This window comes from Salvelinus sp. IW2-2015, linkage group LG22 (assembly GCF_002910315.2).
Source record: "Salvelinus sp. IW2-2015 linkage group LG22, ASM291031v2, whole genome shotgun sequence".
NCBI lineage: Eukaryota > Metazoa > Chordata > Actinopteri > Salmoniformes > Salmonidae > Salvelinus > Salvelinus sp. IW2-2015.
This window is the reverse complement of record NC_036862.1, coordinates 2,811,818-2,834,396: the sequence shown is the minus strand read 5'-3', so window position 1 is coordinate 2,834,396 and position 22,579 is coordinate 2,811,818. Positions and strand designations below refer to the sequence as shown.

General features: G+C 42.4%; 3 protein-coding genes across 3 annotated transcripts; 2 read left to right on the top strand and 1 right to left on the bottom strand.

Moving 5' to 3' along the window:
- Positions 1-318: 318 nt before the first annotated feature.
- On the bottom strand, positions 319-4,948 carry LOC111982819 (stress-associated endoplasmic reticulum protein 1). Its single transcript, XM_024014426.3, has 3 exons — positions 4,576-4,948; positions 4,328-4,403; positions 319-955 (listed from the first exon to the last, which is right to left on the bottom strand). Exons 1-3 carry the CDS (start codon positions 4,657-4,659, stop codon positions 915-917), a joined length of 201 nt encoding a protein of 66 aa, XP_023870194.1. The 5' UTR covers positions 4,660-4,948; the 3' UTR covers positions 319-914.
- Positions 4,949-5,166: 218 nt separating this feature from the next.
- On the top strand, positions 5,167-12,239 carry LOC111982818 (eukaryotic translation initiation factor 2A). The gene is made up of 14 exons (XM_024014424.3): positions 5,167-5,257; positions 5,611-5,680; positions 5,779-5,850; positions 6,092-6,210; positions 6,651-6,750; positions 7,551-7,633; positions 7,863-7,936; positions 8,030-8,174; positions 8,304-8,420; positions 8,728-9,302; positions 10,665-10,778; positions 10,986-11,102; positions 11,615-11,680; positions 11,821-12,239. Exons 1-14 carry the CDS (start codon positions 5,230-5,232, stop codon positions 11,884-11,886), a joined length of 1,746 nt encoding a protein of 581 aa, XP_023870192.1. The 5' UTR covers positions 5,167-5,229; the 3' UTR covers positions 11,887-12,239.
- Positions 12,240-19,720: 7,481 nt separating this feature from the next.
- Positions 19,721-22,178, top strand: tsen34 (TSEN34 tRNA splicing endonuclease subunit). Its single transcript, XM_023966980.2, has 4 exons — positions 19,721-20,298; positions 20,594-20,732; positions 20,823-21,107; positions 21,308-22,178. Exons 1-4 carry the CDS (start codon positions 20,002-20,004, stop codon positions 21,508-21,510), a joined length of 924 nt encoding a protein of 307 aa, XP_023822748.1. The 5' UTR covers positions 19,721-20,001; the 3' UTR covers positions 21,511-22,178.
- The last annotated feature ends 401 nt before the right edge of the window (positions 22,179-22,579 follow it).

Genomic DNA, 22,579 nt, shown 5'->3' with positions numbered 1-22,579 from the left:
GGCTGGGATAATAAACCTTCCTGCCAAGTAAAAACTATTGACATGGCAGATTCAGACAGGACTAAAATGACAGATGTTACTGAGCTCCACCAGTAAAACTTATCCCATCTGAACATTTTAGAGCACATACATTTTCATACTCCCCCCCCCATGGGAATCAAACCCACAACCCTGGTGTTGCAAGTGCCATGCTCTACCAACTGAGCCACACATGACCAGTTGTTTATATTCCTCTTTCAATACAACATTACACATTTGAAGTGCATGAACCCATACAATGTTATTTGGCATGCAGCCACTCAAGAAAATAACATGTCAAACCATAACAAGGACACACCTTTTTTTAATTTGTTTAAGCAGAAATAGTAGATGTCATTGTCTTAGCCAAACAGTGCAAATCTTCTGATTCAAAAGACCTTTCATTTCCTTTCGTTGACTGAAGAAATTACTGGAAATACAGAAAAGGCGTCACATAACATATTCATTATAATATAAAGGGTATAAGACACCAGATACTGGCCGTGTACAACCAAGAATAGTTAAGAGTTTAGTCCTAGAATGAAGTCACTGTGGTCTTGTGTTCCGGAATTTATACCACAGGAGAATATCAGACATTCACTCCATTTGGTTTTGGCACATCAATCAACACATACAGCAGTCATCACTGTACAAATACCCATGTAGTTCCCTGAAACAACATCTCCAATCTTTTTTTTCTTCTTTCAGTTATGTAAGGCAAAGATGACAAGGGTGTGCTTACTCTGTTTGGCAATGCCAAAGAGGGGAAAAGAGAAATAGGGAAAAAAGGAATGGACAGATGGTAGTTGATCATCTTCAGTCTTGTGAGGCACCATGAAACCACTTGATGTGTAGAGGAATGCTGGAAACAGGTGATGGCGGTAGGGCTCCTGATATTACATTCCCATTCGAATGCTCTGAATGATCTGGAAGATTGCTGAAAAATAATCAGAGAACACTATTAAGCATTCGATACGTTTGAGAGAGGGATATTAAATAGGGCCCTCAATCACATTACATAAACTGATAGTTCCACTGTGGTTTATGTACTCTTGATTTATTTATCCCACTTGTGGAAGGGAAAAAAACATGCGTGATAGTATGACGCAGCAAATACAAACCCATCTTATCTTTAGATTGAGCATTTAAATACAGAGGTTATTCCTGCTTCTATCAAATAGCAGGGGGATGGTTAGATTAGATTGATGAACTGGCGTCTTGTTCCCAGACAAGCTAAACACCTTCTTCGCCCGCTTTGAGAAGAACACAGTGCCACCGACGTGGCCCGCTCCCAGGGACTGTGGGCTCTCGTTCTCCATGGCCGACGTGAATAAGACATTTAAACGTGTTAACCCTCGCAAGGCTGCCGGACCAGACAGCATCCCTAGCCGCGTCCCCAGAGCATGTGCAGACCAGCCAGCTGGTGTGTTTACGGACATATTCAATCTCTCCCTACCCCAGTCTGATGTTCCCACTTGCTTCAAGATGTCCACCCTTGTTCCCGTACCCAAGAAAAGGTAACTGAGCTAAATGACTATCGCCCCGTAGCACTCACTTCTGTCATCATGAAGTGCTTTGAGAGGCTAGTTAAGGATCATATCACCTCCACCTTACCTGACACCCTAGACCCAGTTCAATTTGCATACCGCCCCAATAGATCCACAGACGATGCAATCACTACCTGCCCTCCAGGACATCTACAGCACCAAAACTGGGACAGAGAGACTGAAAAACAGCTTCTGTCTCAAGGCCATCAGACTGTTAAATAACCATCAATAGCCAGCTACCATCCGGTTACGCAACATTGCACCTTAGAGGCTGCTGCCCTATATACATAGACATGGAATCGCTGGCCACTTTAATATGGAACACTAGACACTTTAATAATGTTTACATACTGCTTTACTCATGTCATATGTATATACTGTATTCTATTCCACTGTACAGTCAATGCCACTCGACATCGCTCGTCCTAATATTTATATATTTTTGAACTCCATTCCTTTACTTTTAGATTGTTGTGAATTGTTAGATACTACTGCACTGTTGGAGCTAGGAACACAAACATTTCGCTACACCCGCAATAACATCTGCAAAATATGTGACCAATAAAATTTGATTTGAATCTGAAAAATGTATGTGCGCTCCTATTCAGCAGTAGCCTGCTGGCTATGGTATCACTACAGCATACAAATCAAGTCACATTTTATTGGTCGCATTCACATACTTAGTAGATGTTTTGCGGGTGTAGCAAAATGCTTGATTGTTGGATAGGACCTTGCAAAAGTAACACTACACTTCTTCCATATGCTTATTAGGTACAGACAGGAAGTATAACTATCTAAAACTCTGTCCACAGCCAGAGGGCCTAACCTCAAGGTTTGTGAGAGTTAGTGGATATAGTGGTGAACTTCAACCTTTCAGTCAAACAGCACTTATTTGAGAGACTGATGTTTGATATCATATTGCATCTCCTAACCTAGCCAAAGAATGTACTCTTAAGCAGTGTAGGCAAGCATACCGTTACTCCTGAAAGCCAATTTATGCTTGATTTAAAAATGTGGTTGGAGGCTCCGTATGGAGGGTGTAAAGCAATTGTGGAGCATCCAGAGGGATGCAGAGGCCAAACTGAGCTCCGTACCGCATCGCCATGCGCCTCCAAAATGCTGTAACAATGAGGGCGCAGTATAGCTCCACAATGAGCTGATTGGTTGACGATAGGTGGGGGCGGGAGGTCCTGTATAAACACAAACGAACTTCCTTGACAACAGCTCTGCGCTACTCCACAAAGCGCAAGAAGTATGAATGCCCTGACTTCTGCAGAGGCCGTATCACCTTAAATGCTGCACGGCCAATGCAGATGTCAGATGGACATGAAAAGGCGCTGCATGGTCAAAGGATCTTATGTTATTTTCAGAGGTAGACTGGCTCTAGCAGCCAAAAACTCCACCTAAACATTAAATCAATTCTCATTTACATTACAGTTTTAGAATCAAAACCTATTACTTTCATATCAAATCAAAACAATTTCACAAATGCAAAATATACCCTTAAATGTACATTATTTTATCTGGATTTATTGCAGTTACAGCCGACAGAATTTTTCAGTTCCAACATGTTTCTGGCGGCCTTCTTCCATTACACACAGGTGTTTGGAGCATGCTCTATAGCTAATTAGCACAGGTGGTCGCCACTGTCTTCCGTAAACACACACTGTAACATGGAGATAATGGCCGTGTGATTGCCAGAAGATACTGACCCTACCGTTACACTGGTTTACACTGAGCTGCACTGAGGTCGGAACGCAATTGCCATTGCAAAATGCATTGAGGTACGTTTTCTGACCCATATCTCGCGCCGGCTCCACAGTGTCTTAATGTAACCATGATGGCGTTCTGACCTCAGTGCAGCTCAGTGTAAACAGGTGTAATGGTAGGGTCAATATCTTCTGGCAAGGCTGTGTGGGAACACGAATCCAAACCCTATAAAAAGGTGTGTAGTAATTTAACCTTTTGTTTTTTGAAAGTTATTTCTCGCTGATATGAAAGATGTGATCCTTATGTTTCCAAAACTGTACCGCAAGCCACGCATGTTCACGTTGAAACCTAGCCTTTGAGCATGACTCTCAGTTCCATTACATTACAAATAAGAGAGTCATTGAATGAAGGCCTCTTCTGTATTTTTTTCTCCAAAAAACAAAACGTTAAATTGATACACACCTTTTATCCGGTTAGTATTCCCACAAAGCCATATATCCATGTTACGTGTTTACGAAAGACAGAGGGACCACCTGTGCTAATTAGTTATCTATAACATGCTCCGAACACCTGTGTGTAAAAGAAGAAGGCCAGCAGAGACGTGTTGTCACTGAAAAATACTGTTGGCTGCAACTATGATAAAGGCGGTTAACAGTGTTTTATGTTTCTAGAACTGTGTCGCAATTAAGAATCGATTCAAGTTTAGAGTATTTGGCTGCCAGAGCCAGTCTACCTCTGAAAATAACATAAGGTCCTTGGTAACGTTAGGCTTCTTAACATACTGGGCTAGTTCAGACCAAGGGTGGGCTCTTAACTAAAGTCCCCCGGGAAGAAGTTACCTCCATCAATAGGCGCTAAAGGTAGTTATAGTGTCTATGAATGGGGAACTCCTTACCTGAATCACATATTAGCCGCGTAAAACATTTGGTTTATCATGAGACATAGACATTTTCAATCAGTTCTAAAACATGGGGAAATAAACCAATAATGTATAACATGTTTGTATACATCATTGGGAAAAAAACACGTGTACACTGTACATATGCATTCACCTGATCCGCAGACGACAAAGATGAATAATGCCAGAAGCCATGGTCCCACTGCCACCTTGTCTTCGCCTGGATTTCTCTGCAGAAATAGATCAGAAACCAACATCAAGATACATCAGAATGTTGAAGTAGACTTTTAGATATTTTGAAACCATTCAAACTAGTAACTAGGCTATTATTTTCAAACAAAATAGAAATGTATCTAGTACAGTCTTCACTGACTATTGATTGATTGTATCCCAAAAACTTACCGTGGATTTGGCCACATTGCCTCTCAGCGTGATGTTTTTGCTGTGTTTCTCGTTGGCCATGCGTATTCTCTGTTTTGCAACCATTGTTTAAGCTAATTGTAGCCTTTTAGCTATTGATTATTTATGAAGTTGTAGCTGTCAAATGTAGACAGTAGGCTAATTTCCAGAGCTCGGTCGCCGTTTAGTGACGAGTGAGTGGTGGAGTCCGTTTTGCATGCCCCGGTACCCGGGCGTAATAGACTTTAGACAATTCCAATTGGTCCTTCAGTAAAATCTCGATTAAGCGGAGCACCGGATCCTGCAAAACGAACTCCACCATTGGCAGGGGTGTCTCGAACTTGTCTACGTACACACAAAGCAGACCACTCCCACACAGGAAAGGCTATTCCGTGGTCGTGTCATTCCTCAAATGTTTTTTATTTTCTTAGAAAGAATACAAAATGGCTAAAAGCATTTCATTAAAATATTTTTATTTATAGATCAGCATGTATTTGTTCATAAACAACAATTCAATTTAGGAGTRAATTTATTATGGACATAAAATGTGATTAGTCACATATTTCATGATGATGTGGCCAATGTTCCAATGACACGCCCCTTTTTTCTTGAGACTTCCGCATTTCCTTTTGCAGATTATTCTCTTTCCGGTACATCATGGCGCCCCCCATACCTATTTTAGCAGGTGGGTTACTTTATTGAAGAGTAAACTCTTTATTTGTTGTTTACGTGTTGTGTTATATGTTAACCTGGGTTGTAGAATATACGCAACGGCCCATCTTAACTGTCATGTGAGTTGGAATGCTGAATAATTTCCTTCATTTCAAGTCGACTGTGACCTGCTGTTGTCAGAGTAATAGTGTTACAAGCTAGCCAAATGCTTCATAAACATTTTGGCAGATGCTGTAGCATGCAAACCCAATTCCATTCCTATCAGATTTACTTCCTGCTGATGATAATGTGGCAAATTCTTTCATTTTACATAGCTATTACATCAGTGATTTTAGATTAACTACTGCTGTTATTGTGATCACACAGTCCGGGGATCTGACGGGACAGTGCTGCTCCGTGGACCACCAAACTGCGAAAAGAATGCAGATTTTCAAAGGTCATTCCCCTTCTATCAATTTTAAATTGTTAACCAAATCAATCAATGTGCAACTGTTTCAAATTCTATTTTTTATTTACTAAACCTTTCAATTTCAGGGACCCTCGGCAAAGTAGATATGTGGCTTTCAGCAAGGACGGGACATTGTTTGCGTGGTGCAATGGAGAGAAGTAAGAAAAGCTACATCATGATACTATGGCTACGTCCAAAATTGCACCCTATTCCCTTTATAGTACACCACTTTTGACTTGAGCCCTATGTATCAGTATGCAGAATTAGTATACAACCCTTGCATGCTGTAGTGTGAATGACATTAGTCCTGTAGACTACCTCTTCAGTCATTGGAATATTTTGCATGTGTTGAGACTGTTCCGATTACAGTAGTTGTCATGCCCATGTTTTGTTTGTCAGGGTCACTGTTGTGAAGGTTGCAGATGGCTCTCAAGTCAGGTTGTTTGACCTTCCAAAGACTGCAATGTTGGAGTTCTCTCCGCTGAACACTGTGCTGGCTACATGGCAGGTGTATAGCAGTAAGTTTCCATAACTACATTGAAATGCAATAAAACATTATACGGTTTGGTTAGATGATGATAAATGGAAAACACTGACTCTTGATATTGTACTCCTTAGCATATTTCAGGAATCTATTTATGGCTGAAGGGCTCTACACACTACGCAAATGGAGTGACGGAGAGTCACTTTCTACGTAGTTCTATGCACCTTTTATTCACAGAATTTTTGTTTGGCATATTTTTTTTTAGAACAGACCGTATACGTTACTCTGTTTGCCTAGTGTATTAGAGCCTTCAAGCAGGCACACAAGTAGGCAGTCGAAATGTATTCCGTTTGAAACTAGATATMATTTGAATGTCCATGTCCATTGCAATGTATGGTTTGTGGTTGTTTGTGCTGCACTAGCAATCATCTTTACAATAAGTAATGTAATTATAGTTTCCCTTTCTCTTGTCAGAGACACAGGACAACCCACAGGGAGATGCCAACTTGCAGCTGTGGGATTTGAAAACTGGGACCTGCCTCAAGGCTCTCTACCAGAAGAAGGTACAGGGATGGTGAGTTTGCACAGTGTTCTATTATTGTGTGTTTGTCCATCTGTAAAGAAATGCAGAGGATTAGCCAGCAGCATAACACCCTGCATCCCACTACTGGCTTTCCTCTCAAGCTAAGCAGGGTCGGTCCTGGTCGGTCCCTGGATAGGAAACCAGATTCTGCTGGAAGTGGTGTTGGAGGTCCAGTAGGGGACACTTTTCACTCTGGTATAAGGAGATCCCAATGCCCCGGAGCAGTGAAGGGGACATTACCCTGCGTAAGTTGCCGTCTTTCAGATGGGACATTAAAACAGGTGTCCTGACTCTCTGTGGTCACTAAAGATCCCATGGCACTTATCATAAAAGTAGGGGTGTTAGCCGGTGTCCTTGCAAAATTCCTATCCTGGCCCCTTTCAATCACCCCCAGCTTCCAATTGGCTCATTCATCCCCTTTCCTTCCCCCTGTAACTCTTCCCCAGGTTGTTGCTGTAAAAGAGAATATGTTCTCAGTCAACTTACCTCGTAACATAAGGGTAAATAAATACATTAGTGACTGAGTTAGAAACTGGTTCTCCTGTGTGCCCGCTAAGCTAAAGCCTAGGCCCAAGTCTATGACAAGGTTACTAATCATGTGAGTGTGATTTAATTAATGATGGACTTGGGAAGGCTAGATAATGTCTTCCACCACTATGTCCTACTGTCGGTCATTATCACCTCGCGCTCCATTGAATAGAAACTGAAATTGATGAGAGTTTTTTAGTTATGTTTGCATAGTGCCCTTTATTTTCTGAACAGATCATTTTTTGTCTTGTCAATGTGTACAGGTGTCCAAGTTGGTCAGATGACGAGAAGATTGCGGTCAGGAGTGTTAACAATGAACTTCACTTTTTTGAGAACAACGATTTTAGTAAGTGTCTTCATTGCCCCCTTTCTTGTTCACCATAAATTGTATTTATTCAACCAGGAATTCCCATTGAGGTCAAGAGATCTCCTTAATGGAGAACAAGCTATGATGGCAGCTCCCTACTGATGTGACACATAGAACCAATCATTTATTGAGAGAACTAGGTAGTGATTGTGCACTTTATATTGTGAAAGTACCAATATTTGTATTAGTTAATCATCTCTTTTTCCAGTCACCATTGCCAATAAGCTTCACTTGCAGAAGGTGTCCGAGTTTATGCTGTCCCCTGGAAGTCAGCCTAGTAAGGTATACCTCTGTTTTGTCTTGTTTTCATATATCTATTTGGTTAGCTGACTGTAGAAGAGGGTATTGACATTTGCCACTGTGTTTCTGCTGAAGGTGGCTGTTTATGTCCCTGGGAGCAAAGGTGCCCCCTCGTTTGTCCGGCTATACCAGTACCCCAACTTTGGTGGCCCGACCTGTGCTCTGGCCAACAAGAGTTTCTTTAAGGCCGACAGGGTGACCATGCTATGGAACAAAAAAGGTTGGTCAACGTTTCTAATAGAATTATGTTAAGTAAATGTTATGGAGAATGTGTGGTTTGCGTTTTCCTAATAAAGTTTGTAGTTGTAGAAGATTACTGCCATGGCGGCTTTTGTTTTTTCCCCATCAGCCACTGCGGTTCTGGTGCAGGCCAGCATAGAGGTGGATAAAACAGGAGCCTCATACTACGGAGAACAAACTTTACACTACTTGGCCACCAATGGGGAGACTTCTGCGGTGCAGCTACGTGAGTCTGCAGATTTGTATATCGTGTGTTTTTACGCCACCATTATTTGTATGTCTGAAGGCATGGTCATTCGGTATGTTTTTAGCTGTTACACTGGACATGTAGATTTGGCCTGCGTGAGCCACATTATTAAGTGTTCTCTGGCGTGAGCAGCGCGTCATTCTTCAAAAATAGAACCAGAGTGCAATTGTACGCTGAGCAGCTCAAACCTCTGAATGAGCCATGCCGCTTACGCCCAGGTTTCATTTAAATGAATTTAGCTGATGCTCTGTGGTTCCTAAACGTGTGGTGTCTGTGTTGTGAACAGAGAAAAACGGGCCCATCTACGATGTGGCATGGAGCCCAAGCTCCACAGAGTTCTGCGTGGTCTATGGCTTCATGCCCGCCAAGGCTACTGTCTACAACCTCAAGTGCGACCCTGTCTTCGACTTCGGCACGGGCCCCCGCAATGCCGTCTACTACAGCCCCCAGGGCCACATCCTGGTCTTGGCCGGCTTCGGGAACCTGCGGGGCCAGATGGAGGTGTGGGATGTCAAGAAGTGGAAGCAGGTGTCCAAGCCCCAGGCGCCCGACTCCACCCACTTCGCCTGGTGCCCGGATGGTGAACACGTCGTCACGTCGACCTGTGCCCCCCGGCTACGTGTCAGCAACGGCTACAAGATCTGGCACTATACCGGCACGGTTCTGTACAAGCAGGACACGCCGACGGGAACAGAGCTCTGGGAGACTGTGTGGCAGCCCTTCCCGGACGGGACGTTCCCTGAGAGGCCAGTGAAGTACCAGGCAGCACCCAGCGAGCTGGGCAGCACAGAGGCCAAGCCGGCCCAGGCCTACCGCCCACCTGCCCTGCGGAATAAACCGGTCACAGCCAGCTCCAAACTGGTGAGTAGAGGAGGTCCAGGGGTCAGGTTTGGGTTGTTTTCAGTTGGCATTCAATTGTAAAACAAAAATGTGCATTTAAAGAGAGAGTTCCTCAAATTCTAATTAGCATGTCCAATCATATTTTAAGTAACTTTATTGAGCTACACAATCAGTTTGAAACACGCTGGGTTGATTTGGACATAAAACGCATTGGTGCTAATATTAGTGATACCAGGCATTGGTTTTGTGCCATAAATGCTGAAAAGTTAGCATTTGGAGACAGTGGCCAGGTAAACAAAACCAAAGGATGTATTGCTGTCTTACCTTGTCCATAGACTGCTTACGGAGTAAAGAAACCATGATGTCATGTGGGTGAACTATCCTTTTAACCCCCGAAGGTCAATGTCGGCGTGGAAATCTAATTAGCATAATACATTTAAAAAACGATGTTTAAGATAGAGACTTCTTTTGCATTGGATGTGTCTCAATCCACCACATGTGCCTATGTCGCACTTCCGCATCTGTGGTGAAAGGTGACAGAGCTAGAGCGGTGTTTGTCAGACCATGAGACATCCCGAAAATCGGTCTTCTCACAAAATCGTCTGAACGTTTTGGCCTACAAACTATTATGACCCCTCTATGGAAAGATGAGACTCTCACGAACACGATGGTAGCGTTTTGCTCTAAGACCATTACAAGTGTCAGGAGACTCGTCTGACGTCGGTACAGCCGATCTGCCAACTTCTGTCTGTAGCGTCCAAATCGTTTGGGCAACACACTAGTATTACCCCTCTGTGCAAAGGTGAGATTCTCACCAACATGTACAGTACCAGTCAAAAGTTTGGGGACACTTACTCATTTAAGGGTTTTCTTTATTTTTACTATTTTCTACATTGTAGAATAATAGTGAAGACATCAAAACTATGAAATAACACATGGAATCATGTAGTAACCAAAAAAGTGTTAAACAAATCAAAATATATTTTGCCCAGCAAATGTTTTTGTTCCTGATCTTAGCAGTTATAGGAGAGACACTTCAGAGCAAACTTCCTTTCGATATTTTGGGGTTTATCTGTTGTTCCATGTAGTGAATCTGTTATTCAATGCGTTTGTATGGGCTAGTAGCAGTAAGGCCAAAAATAATTATTTCATCAAATCTGTTTTTTGGTGTCTTAACATTTTTAAATCAAATAACTAAATGATCCCTGTTATGACCATCTTAAAACAATTCCATATAACTTAGTAGAACCCACACACCCCTCCCCCGGCTTAAACTCTGATGGGTTAAAGGGCCAAATAAAGTTGTATTGAATCCACCCCTGAGGAGAAAGACCTAATAGCGATGAGGGAATATCCATAAATATCCACCCTTTTCTCTGTCAGCATGAAGAGGAGCCTCCACAGAACATGAGGCCTGGCGCCACCGGGGACAAGCAGCTGTCAAAGACGGCTCTGAAGAACCAGAAAAAACGAGAGGCAAAGAAAGCAGCCAAACAGGTACAGATGCTTTGCACGATCTTCTCCGAATGTGCGGTAATGAATGAGCGAGTTGGGAGAATAGCTCAGAGCTACTGCTCTTGTCTAAGTTATCAGATGGGGAGAAGTGGGTGTTAGCGAGGTAAGTGATCTCAAGTTGTGTGTATTATTCTTGTGATGTTTGAAGCCTTCTAGGGTTTGAACAAGTTGTGTTTTCTGCTTGTGTAGGAGATAAACCCAGATGCCCTTGAGCCTCAGTCAGACCCATCTCCAGCCAGCAGTGCTCAGCCTGAAACCTCTTGTGGCGACCCAGAGACAGACAAGAAGATCAAGAACGTTAAAAAGGTAGCAAAACACGGTCACTGTATATTACTCAGGAGTTACTGTATCAGTTGGTGGCTGAAGTACCTGTCGTAATCTGTTTGTTACTTACAAATTGACCTTACAGTAATTTTCCAGGTGCAATATACAGTACCAGTCAAAAGTTTGGACGCATCTACTCTTTCAAGGGTTTTATTTTTATTTTCTACATTGTAGGATAATAGTGAAGACATCAAAATTATGAAATATCACATATGGAACCATGTAGTAACCAAAAAAGTCGCTATTATTCTACAATATAGAAAATAGTCAAAATATAGAGAAACCATTGACTGGTTTCCCGAATGTCTGTGGGAAAGCGAGTTTTACTTCTTACTGTAATTGACCTTTTCATTTTCACTTTTATGAAAATGATTTATCACAAGCATACTGTAGACAAATGAGTCTTCGGTAAGTTCCACTTCAAGTGTTGCCCTTTTGGTGTTGAGAATGGCTTAGCTCAACGTTAATTCTGTTCATTTCAAACTGACCCCTAGAAACTGAAAGCTATCGACGAGCTGAAAGCGCTGCAARCAACTGGGAAACCCATTCAAAAGAACCAGGTATTATTCTGACAAACTATTGTCACGCACACCGTCAATAAATATCCACAGTTTTTACATTTGTATATTCAACTTGAAAATATCACAGATGTGTGTTAAAATATGTATTCTCTTTTTCTCCCTTGTCATTTCTCTTTTAGCTGGAAAAGATGGAAAAGGAGGCTCAACTCATGAAAGAGCTTGAGGATCTTCAACTAAAAGTGTAAAAATAAATGACTGAATTTGTTCATGAATAAAACACAAAACATCCATGCCATATGATCAAGATCCAAGAGCACTCCCAAAGCTATATTTAATGGACACAAATTCGGATCTCATACAATCTTTACTACTTGTCACATTTTAAAGTAAATTTGAGCCTTAAAAGCATCAAGGCGCTATTGCTATGCAATGTATGTACAGGTTATTAAAGCCAGTGATAATACATATTATTTAGAATTGATGTATATAGTAAGCAGTTAAAGGTTTCAACAGCTAGGTGTTACGTTGGTTTTTACTTTAAGTTGAATTAACTAGTTTCAGTTCATTGAGATTATGGAATAAAAACATTTTAAAAAGGTATGCTGCCAAAACAGTTGTTCTTTCATGGTTCCAAGAAATGGTTGCTAATTTCATAAATCGCCACAAAAAAAAGTATAATTGAGAATAGTTTGTGTGATGTCACTATTATTGATTGAATTGGGTTTTCATTGGACGAGAGCATTGCCAATCACGGTTCTTCCTTGCCATTGGCAACCACACAACACACCAGTGATACTGTAACCACCCGAAAAGGTCAACCGAGAAAAATAAACATTTATGTAGAAAACGTTTTTGTGGTCTCAAGGGTCGGTGGAGAAGCAAAATAGAATCCATCGTTCTATATTGGGTTAGGCTGTACTGGACTGTACACGACATGGATGATAGTTCTGATGGTATGGGTGGGGATGATGAAAGTCATGGACCTGAATGGTTTGGGGTGAAAAGGAAAAAGAATGACCCTTCTATACGCGCTGCTGACAGCGGTGGCACTTATAGTGTTGCGAGGGTGAAGGTAGTGAAAAACGAAAGTAATGTGTCGAAGTGGAAAGTTGTAATCGTGTTTGATGAGACCACGGGGTCTTATCTACTGTGCAACCTATTCGATTAACCAATGGCGTAAGAAAGATAGGTGAAGTCACATTAGCCGGATTCGTTGGTTAATATTCTGTGCTGACCATGTTCAACCGGGGACGATTCTGAAAATTAATACTCTCAATGGGAAGAAAAAAACAAGTTATGTCCCTGGAGCTTCGGCTAAGCTGAGGGGGGTCATTTCTGCGATTCCACTATCTATGTCCATAGATGATATAAAATAAAATGTAGAGGGGAGCATAGTGGTTGAAGCCAAAAGGCTGTTCAGTAATAAAGGGGCAGAGAAGTGAAAGCCTGACAGTATTATTCATGTTTGAGAAGGTTTAGCCTAAGGAAGTTCAGATGGGCTTCCTGGCTTTCGCTGTTAGAGAGTTTGTCCCGCCTCCATTAAGGTGTTTTAAATGCCAACGAATGGGACATGTAGTGTCTCTGTGCAAAGAAAAGAAAACATGTACCAAGTGGGGAGGGGAACAGGATTATGGTGAATGTGGAAACAATGTCAAGGTTAACTGTTGTAATAGTGGGGGGAACACAGTGCCGCAATTGGTGGATGCCGGGTGCAGAAAGAGGCTAGAGGTCCATATATATATATATAAAATAACTCATTATGTTTCTTATGCAGAGGCTGCAAGGCAGATTGGAACTATTAGACAGAATGATGGAGATAATAGGGTCAGTCCTGGAATAAGTGGAACTACGGTAGGAAATGTTGCTTGTGTTGGTCCAGGCACGGATACCAGACCTGTTTAGAAATCTTGCTCTCACAAATGTGTTGTGTCGAAGAACACCTTGTTAGTTAATCAGATTGACTTCATAGCCTTAATTGGAAAGGTTACTGACCTGACTGTGTTTGTGGAAAGAACAACTGCCACGTTAAAGATCATTGTGGAAGCAGCAACAGAGTATTTAGGAGTAACAGTTACTGTCACCATGGCTGTTGATATGTTGACTCCTAATGATGGAATGTTACTGTCGCCATGGTTGTTGATATGTTGACTCCTAATGATGGAATGTTACTGTCACCATGACTGTTGATATGTTGACTCCTAATAATACTAATGATGGAATGTCTCAGTATGATGATAATCCAAGTTATGTTTTTTGTTATCCTTCAGTGGAATGCCAGAAGCCTTATTGTTAATGGTCAGGAGTTTAAGAAATATTGATATGGAGATCAAACTTGATGTGATATGTGTGGCTTAGACCACATCTTGATTGTATTATTCCTGGTTATTGTTCAATCAGATCTGATGGATCAATTTGACAGAGTGGTGGTTGTGCTACCTTCATAAGGGAAGATCTTGTATATCGTAATATACCTGTCCCATCTGGATATGAATGTGTGATGGTGGAATTTTACAGTGCAGGTAGTAATATTAAGTAACAACATTTTTACAACCCTTGTCAACTATCTGTAGTGATGTTTGATGAGAGATACGGTGCGGAAACTTCAATACACGTAAGTTTATGGGGAAGCACACATACAGATGCTAATGGTACTATTGTGGAAGATTTGATGGAAACGAGCATTAGTATGCCTTAATGATGGATGTGGTACAAGAGTTGATGTTAGAGGGGTTACATCCTGCCTGGATCTCACCATGGCTTCTAACTCTACTGGATCTATGTGTGAATGTAATGAATGATTCTACTTGTTGGAAGTGATCATTTCCTGATTTCATGTACCATGAACATTGATGTTACTATTCTAGATAGAGTACCATTCAGAAGATGGGGATTTCAAAAAGCAGACTGGGAAAAGTTTAGTGATCATTGCTTAAAGTCTGTTGGACAGTTGTCTTTAGAGAGGCTGGTCGATGTATGTGCTGCCTCTGTGACCTCTCTGATTTTGAGTGCTGTGAATGTATATTTGCCAGTAAGTGAAGTGGGTGAGAAAAGGAAGGTGGTTCCTTGGTGGACTGAAGAGTGCACTGCATCTATTCGAGAAAATAAATTGTGTTTACAGGACGTTGCATAGGGATTATGACTCCTGAGAATCTACTTGATTTCCAAAGGATGAGAGCATTAGTACGTAGGGTCATTAAGTCTTTCAAGTGAAATGCATGGAGACAGTTCTGCTCTACAATAGGCAGGGGTACAGAGCTGGGGGGGTGTATGGTCTATGTTCAAGAGAATGACTGGAAGAAGCAAGTCCACTCGAATTCCAGTTTTAATTGTGGGTCAAAAAATGACTGTAACTGATAAAGAAAAAGCTGACTTGTTGGGGAAGACATTTGTTAGGGTACATAGTGGGGTTACTTTGGATGAAGTATATAAGCAATGCAGGTGTGAGATTTTAAATTCTCATGTTAATGTGTATAAGAAAAGGGATACTGTTGACTCTTCTTTGGATGCTGTTTTTACCATACATGAGATGCGTTCAGCCTTAATAGCCTGTGGATATACAGCACCAGGTCATGATCAGTTGTGCTATGTAATGTGTAAGCATCAACCTGATGAGGTCATACATGTTCTCCTGGGATTATTTAATACGATTTGGAGTGAGGGGGTTATACCTTCTGTTTGGAAATGTGCAATAAGGCCTGATCACCGACAACGAGGAGACAGCCTATAGGGAGGAGGTCAGAGACCTGGCAGTGTGGTGCCAGGATAACAACCTCTCCCTCAACGTGATCAAGACAAAATAAATGAACGTGGACTACAGGAAAAGGAGGGCCGAGCACGCCCCCATTCTCATCGACGGGGCTGTAGTGGAGCAGGTTGAGAGCTTCAAGTTCCTTGGTGTCCACATCACCAACGAACTATCATGGTCCAAACACACCAAGAGAGTCTTGAAGAATCCCTCAGGAGATTTGGCATAGGTCCTCAGATCCTCAAAAAGTTCTACAGCTGCACCATCGACAGCATCCTGACTGGTTGCATCACCGCCTGGTATGGCAACTGCTCGGCCTCCGACCGCAAGGCACTACAGAGGGTAGTGAGTACGGCCCAGTACATCACTGGGGCCAAGCTTCCTGCCATCCATGACCTCTATACCAGGCGGTGTCAGAGGAAGGCCCTAAAAATTGTCAGAGACTCCAGCCACGCTAGTCATAGACTGTTCTCCCTGCTACCGCATGGCAGCAAGCGGTACCGGAGCGCCAAGTCTAGGTCCAAAAGGCTTCTTAACAGCTTCTACCCCCAAGCCATAAGACTCCTAAACCGCTAACCAAATGGCTACCTGGACTATTTACATTGAACCCCCCCACACACACACATTTGCTGTTGCTACTCTTTGTTTATTGTCTATGCATAGTCACTTTACCTCTACCTCTACCTACATGTACATATTACCTCAATTACCTCGACTAACCTGTGCCCCCGCTCACTGACTCTGTACCGGTACCCCCTGTATATAGCCACGTTACTGTTATTTTATTGTTGCTCTTTAATTATTTGATATTTTTCTATTTTCATATTTTTTTTTACATTTCACTTAAAAACAAAAAAAATCTGCATTGTTGGCTAAATGCTTGTAAGTAAGCATTTCACTGTAAGGGTCTACACCTGTTGTATTCGGCGCATGTGACAAATAAAATTAGATTTCATATTACCTTTTGTAAAGCCTGGTAAGGACCCTTCATGTGCTGATAGTTATAGACCAATAGCACTGACCTCTAACTTGTGGAAACTGGTGGAAAAGATGATAGTCAACAGATTGTCATATTTCCTGGAAYATAAAGGTTTATTGAGTCAATGTCAAAGTGGATTCCATAAAGGTAGATCTACTTTGGATGCATAATTAAAGGTGAGCAATGAAGTTGAAAAAACCCTGGTCATGAAAGATGTAATGGCTGTTTTTTTTATATTGAAAAGGCATACAACTCTATGGAGAGAAGGCCTACTGATTAAAATGGAAAGACTTGGTATTGGTGGGAGATTATATAACTGGGTTTTGGCCTTATTTAATCACTCTTTTTGAGTTAAAATAGGCAAAATTGTATCTGATGCCTATGGAGTTGACAATGCCATTCGTCAAGGCAGTGCTATCAGTCCTATTGTGTTCAACATTATGATTAACAATGTGTTTTTGAATGTAGGTAGGGGTATTGGGGCTTCCCTATATGCTGATGATGGAGCTATTTGGAAGAGGGGAAGGAATGTCTGTCATCTGATCAAATCTATTCAACAAGCTATAGTGGATGTTGAAAGATGGTCGATTGACTAGGGTTTTAAATTGTCAGTGAAAAAAGTATTTCGAAAATTGGAAGTTGCTGATAATATACAGTTGTTTCTCTATGGACAGCTTATGGGGAGGGTTTCTGAGTACAAATATTTGGGTCTATGGTTCAATGAGGGATATACATGGAAAGATCATGTCATAAATGTTGAAACAAAGTGTAAAGAAGGTGGTGAATCTTATGCGCTCGGTCTCAGGTTATGAATGGGGTGCTGACAGACAATTGTTGATGGATATTTATAGAGCTCTGATCAGGACGGCAATTGATTACGGGTGTATAGTTTATAGAATGGCGGCGAAGACATGGCTTCAGAGGCTGGACAGAATCCAGTATATAGCTTTAAGGATATGTATTGGTGCATTTAAATCAACATCTGTATGTGCCTTACTAGTGGAGGCAGGTGAGATGCCTTTGCATATACGACGTAAAACATTGTCATTACCTTATTAGGTTAGGCTGAAAGGCAGTGAGGTTGACCATCCCACTGCTACTGTTCTAGATGACTGTTGGGAATATACTAGTAGACAWGGCAGTGGTTTTGGTTGGACAGTTGGAAAGCTTGCTGATGAGAGTGGTTTGAGGGAGTTGGAGGTTAACCCTTCTGTAGTGATAGGGGATGTTCCTCCATGGTTACTCCCAGATCCTGTTGTTGATCTGACCTTGGCAGAGAAAAGGAAAGATTGCTCAGAAGTCAGGGATAAAGGGAAACTGGTTGATAATTACAATGGTAGAAGTTTTTATGCCTTTTTCCGCTGTTCACAGATGGATCCAAAGACCCAGATAGTTGGTGCACAGGAGCAGGCGTTGACGTTCCTGAATTTGATGTGCAGATATGTAGAAGACTAACAGATGAACTGTCAGTGTACTCTGTCAGTATACAGTTGAACTGTTTTCGATAGTAGTTGCCCTCTAGTGGGTGGAGGATGTACAACCTGTCAGAATTATAGTAGGCTCAGATTCCCTGTCTGTATTGAATAGTTTATCATTTGGCAAATCTAATAGGAGTGACATACTATTGGAGGTATTAATGTTATTATGGAGAATTGAGAGACTGGGTGTAGTAGTGAGATTCTGCTGGGTCCCAGCCCATTCGGGTGTGGAAGGGAATGAAATTGTAGACCATTTAAAACGAGATATATAAATTATATTAATGTTCCACTGGGTAAAGGTGAGGGCAAATGTAAGATCAGAGCCATTTTGATAGTGTGGCAGAAGAGATGGGTCATTGAGGTTGGGGGGTTAGGAAGGGATTTGAGGGATGGCGTCTATTAAAAGTTAATAGGGCTGTTTTTTATTTTCCCAGTAGTACTGAGTTAGGTAGGAGGATTTAATATTGTAAACCGTGATTGACCACACACTCCAGCACGGTAGGTAGCGGCATGCACCTTTAACGTTTGTTTGCGGACCGCAATCATATAATAGAAGAAGGTTGTTCCCACACAAAAGGCTTTGCCCAAGTCTTAATCTTAAGTAAATTCTAGTTGCATATAATAAACGTTGTTGTGGTGAATGCTAGTAAGTGTTCTAGGAGGTGATCCTGCGGGGTTCGTGCTGATTGTACAGAGATTGTGACAGCCGGTTAAATGGCGTCCCTTGAGAAAGCAAKAATAAGATATATGTCAGGAGAAGTGCAGTATTATCATAAGGAGTCGTGTACTTGGAATACGGAGGAGGAATGGACGGGAAAAAGAGAGGCAGAGGAGGGGTCTAAGAGAGGGAGAGAAGAAGATGGTTGGTTAAAAATGGCAGAAGAATGGTAGAAAGTGTAAGCAGAGGGAGCTGAAGACAGGAGGAGGAATGGAAGTGAATGAGGTCGAAGTATCAGAGGTGGTAGGTGTGGTGAAGTTCTCGGAGCCCGAGGCTTGCACCGAGGGTCAGGATAAAGATGAGTCTGACAGTAGGAGTGAAGTTTTGGGAAAAAGTGGGACCCTTGCCTTTTGGCTGATCCATTTGTGGTTTCAGGGTGGGTGAAAACAGATTTGGGTATTGTAACCAGAAGAGGTCTTGTGATAGTTTGTGTTTCTGTTGATCAGAGGGAGAAGGTGCTCTGCGTTAAACAAATGGGGGCAAGAAATGAGAATTGTTTCGCTCTCAAAGGGCGCCATTGAAAGGAGTGATTACAGGGGTAGCAGTAAATGTTAAAGTTGACCAACTGAAGGGGAAGATTCCTGGTGTTTGTTGTGCTCGTTGTTTATTGTGTGACGCAGACAGGGTGGCAAGAGTGGTGAAACAGAAGAGACATTGTCTGTTATTTTGAGTGAAGAAAGTAGAGGAAGATGGGTCAAGGTGGAGGGATCCTGAGAGGAGTGTGTGACTAGTAGATCTGTACCAGTACAGAGGGATAGGCCAACAAGTGATATATGTTTCAGTAAGATTGGATTTTTAGCATTTATAGCAATGGTTATCAATTGTACTGCAGGGATGGAATGTAAGTTGCAGAAAATTGAGGTTGTGGTGGCAGCTGCAGAGAGGTATTTGGGTGTATGAGACTTGACATCAGAAGAGTTACATGGTGTGTTAAGTGGTGATATCCTCTCCTATCAGGTTGTTGGCATGAGGTAGGTCTAAATAGATTTAAATAGTGGAGTATTTATTTGGTRAATAAAAAAATGWGAGTGTAGTGTTAGATGGTAGGGTATTTATTTATTTTACAAGCAAAGTATAAGAGAGTTGTACTCCAGTCTAGTAGGTGGCGGTAATGCAACATATTGGATGCCATCCSCCGTTAAACCTCATCGAATAAGAAGTTGTTCCCACACAACAAGGAAGTCCCAGAACTCACCCGCACTAGAATTGCACGTAAGGTACGCTCAATATTTAAGAGATTGTCTTGTCGTTTCTCTCGATATTACTGTTGCAAATAGCTTCTTAAACCCAAGGAATCATTAAATTATTGTGCTTTTCAGCCAATACGCATCATGATAACTCATGTGGACACCACCCCGGTGTATGCGACAGTTAAGTGCGTGAACATTTAATTCAAAATCGACCTCAAAAGTATCATATGTTTGGGTATGCTACATTCAGATGGATTCGCCGGAGCAAAAGATAACGAAAACTGTGTCCAGAGAGGACGCGAGTAAAGAAAGCATGGCGAACAGCCGCCATGTCATCGGAATACATTTCTGTGGGCCCACGCCTCTGGTGTGGCGTGCGGACGAGTTGAAATCGGCCCGTGAACTGGGCATCATAGGGACCCTGGTGGGGTCTCTGGCCCGACAACCTAGGCAGAACACCCGGCTGGGGAGACCCCTCGAGCTGCTGCCGGAGGAGGGACGACTGCTGGCGGACATGGGGAGAGCTGCAGTTATTCCTGACTCGACAGTAAACACTTTTTTTCACTTGTTCAGTACTTTCAAGTGTAGTGGTGACGCTATAATAACTAATTGGCTGCAAATACTTTGACATTACGATTTGTACTGTATAAATAAAGCAATTGGTGGTTGGGATTGTAAAAGACAGATCTAGCCACTTAGTGAGCATAATATAGCCTCTGCCAAAGACATTTATGGCACAGGGGKTAGTGTCTTACCATATAACTGGGTTGTGTGTTCAAGCCCTAATCTGGCGTTTCTCCCTCAAGCCCTTCACGCTCAGTTTGGTTAATTGATCCTTACAGAATGAGGATCCCGAGGTGAATCCAGAGCAAGTGGAGCAGTACCATGCAGGACTGGAGAACAGCTTTCAGGAACAGGGTGCCATGGCCTTGGAGGACAGGAAGACAACATTACTGAGAGTAATGACTGAGAAACATAACGGTGAGGGGACATCATCACTCACATACAGGCATTTGTGCGAGACAAGTGCATCAAGTGTCCTGGCTCTGATGGCACTATGTTTTCTCTTAGAGGATTCTGTAAGCCAGGAGGATTCAGACGGTGCGGTGAGAGACCGCCTCGACGCTCTGGAGCACGGCTTCTCATTCCCTCGCACGGCCATGGCGGTGCAACTGTGCACAGCCCGAGCAGGACTGTCTCACTGTCCCGAGGTGCGCCGTTTCCTGGCCGCAGACTGGCCCACACCACGGGACGAGAGGTCCGAGACSCGGTTCCGAGTGTTCAGGGACCTGAGACGCCAGGGCTTTTACCTCACCTCGGCCGGGAAGTTTGGGGGAGACTACCTGGTGTACCCAGGTGAGCTCCGYACTTCAATCACATTGATCTATGGTTAAATTTGATTGAGCTCAGCTGAGTGCATGATTCCAGTAGTTTCAAAGTGGCTTTTTTTTGGTCCGATCTTGCCGACTTGGGTAGCCTATCATTCTCTACAAAACAGAACTTATGGTCGTGTCAGTCTTTTTCTGTTCCTCTCTTCTGTATCCCCTTTCTCTCAGGTGACCCCCTCCGTTTCCACGCCTATTTCATTGTCGTGTGCATCTCCATGGACGAGTCGATGCCCCTGTGTGACGTTCTGGCCATTGCCAGGCTAGGGTCCAATGTGAAGAAGACTGTCCTCCTGTGTTCGTCAGGGGAAAGCCAGGAAGATGACAGGGAGGAGGTGGTGTACACGTCACTACAGTGGAGTGGAATGGTGTAGGATCACAGTTGGGAGACTATAGGTGGAAACAATATGGCAATCTAGAAGGGGGATAAAATGGAGACATCTCTCATCTAGCCAGAGGCTACACGTCACTACAGTGTAGTGGAATGTTGTAGGCAGCACCACAGTGGGACACTATATATGGCGATATATTTCACCTAGCCGGAAGTTGTCATAATGCTTATATCTTTCATATTCATTCAACACGACAGGAGTGCCAAGGGTGTAGAGTCTAGGGTTCATTTGTAATTTCAGCCACTGAACAGGAGGTGGGACGGTTACAGACAGCAGGGGTGTATCCACTAGGAAGCAAACAGGGTGGAATTTATCTGAATTTGTCCAATAAGAAGCTTGTTTTTGTTGCAAAACATTTAGCTAGTGTCCACTAATGAATACACCCCTGGTGCGTTGCTCTCCAGTCCAATGGGGAGGCTACTATTATTGTACAACAATTARCAGCGGTACAGTAGGAGTTTGTGAATAAGAGTGTATGATTTTGATTAAGTAGCTTGGTTTTTATCAAAGATGAAAAGTCGATAATACTGCCAACAGTCATGGCTTGGCTTGAGTGGGGGGGGGGGGCGTTTCCTTGGAAAAATATTTACTTTGAAGGGTGTGTGGATTGTAATGTGACAATTGTTGAAAATTTAATTGAAGACAATTCACTTTTGTGTAACCATTGTTTGAGTGCCGATTTGTGTTCAGAAATACCTGACAGAGAGTTGCCACCACAGAAGAAAAGGAAAGCACTTGCATTAGGAAATGCAATTGAAAACATTTTGTGGTGGAAAACAAAACATAAATGAGTGTTTCTTAATGAACACTCCAGGTAGTCCCAGTTTAAGTTCGGTTTTCTTTTTGGTGCTTAATGAACACGACCTTGGACTGCCCCACATWAAACTGTCGGCTTCTTGGAGAATGGTCAACGGTGTGAAAAAGCATGTATATTTACTGTACATGACACCAAATAGATATGACAACATCCACGTTAGAACAATACATCGTATTTTGCTGTTGGCTTGTATTCAAAATTGATTAAATAGATTTTTCTCACCCATCTATAAAC

What these genes read in the sequence shown, in the direction of transcription:
- LOC111982819 (XM_024014426.3), bottom strand. Translation starts at nt 4,659, where the DNA reads ATGGTTGCAAAACAGAGAATACGCATGGCCAACGAGAAACACAGCAAA. An exon ending in GCAATGTGGCCAAATCCACG is followed by an intron (nt 4,404 to 4,575) that starts GTAAGTTTTTGG and finishes CTATTTCTGCAG; the next exon opens with AGAAATCCAGGCGAAGACAA. An exon ending in CTTTGTCGTCTGCGGATCAG is followed by an intron (nt 956 to 4,327) that starts GTGAATGCATAT and finishes ATTATTTTTCAG; the next exon opens with CAATCTTCCAGATCATTCAG.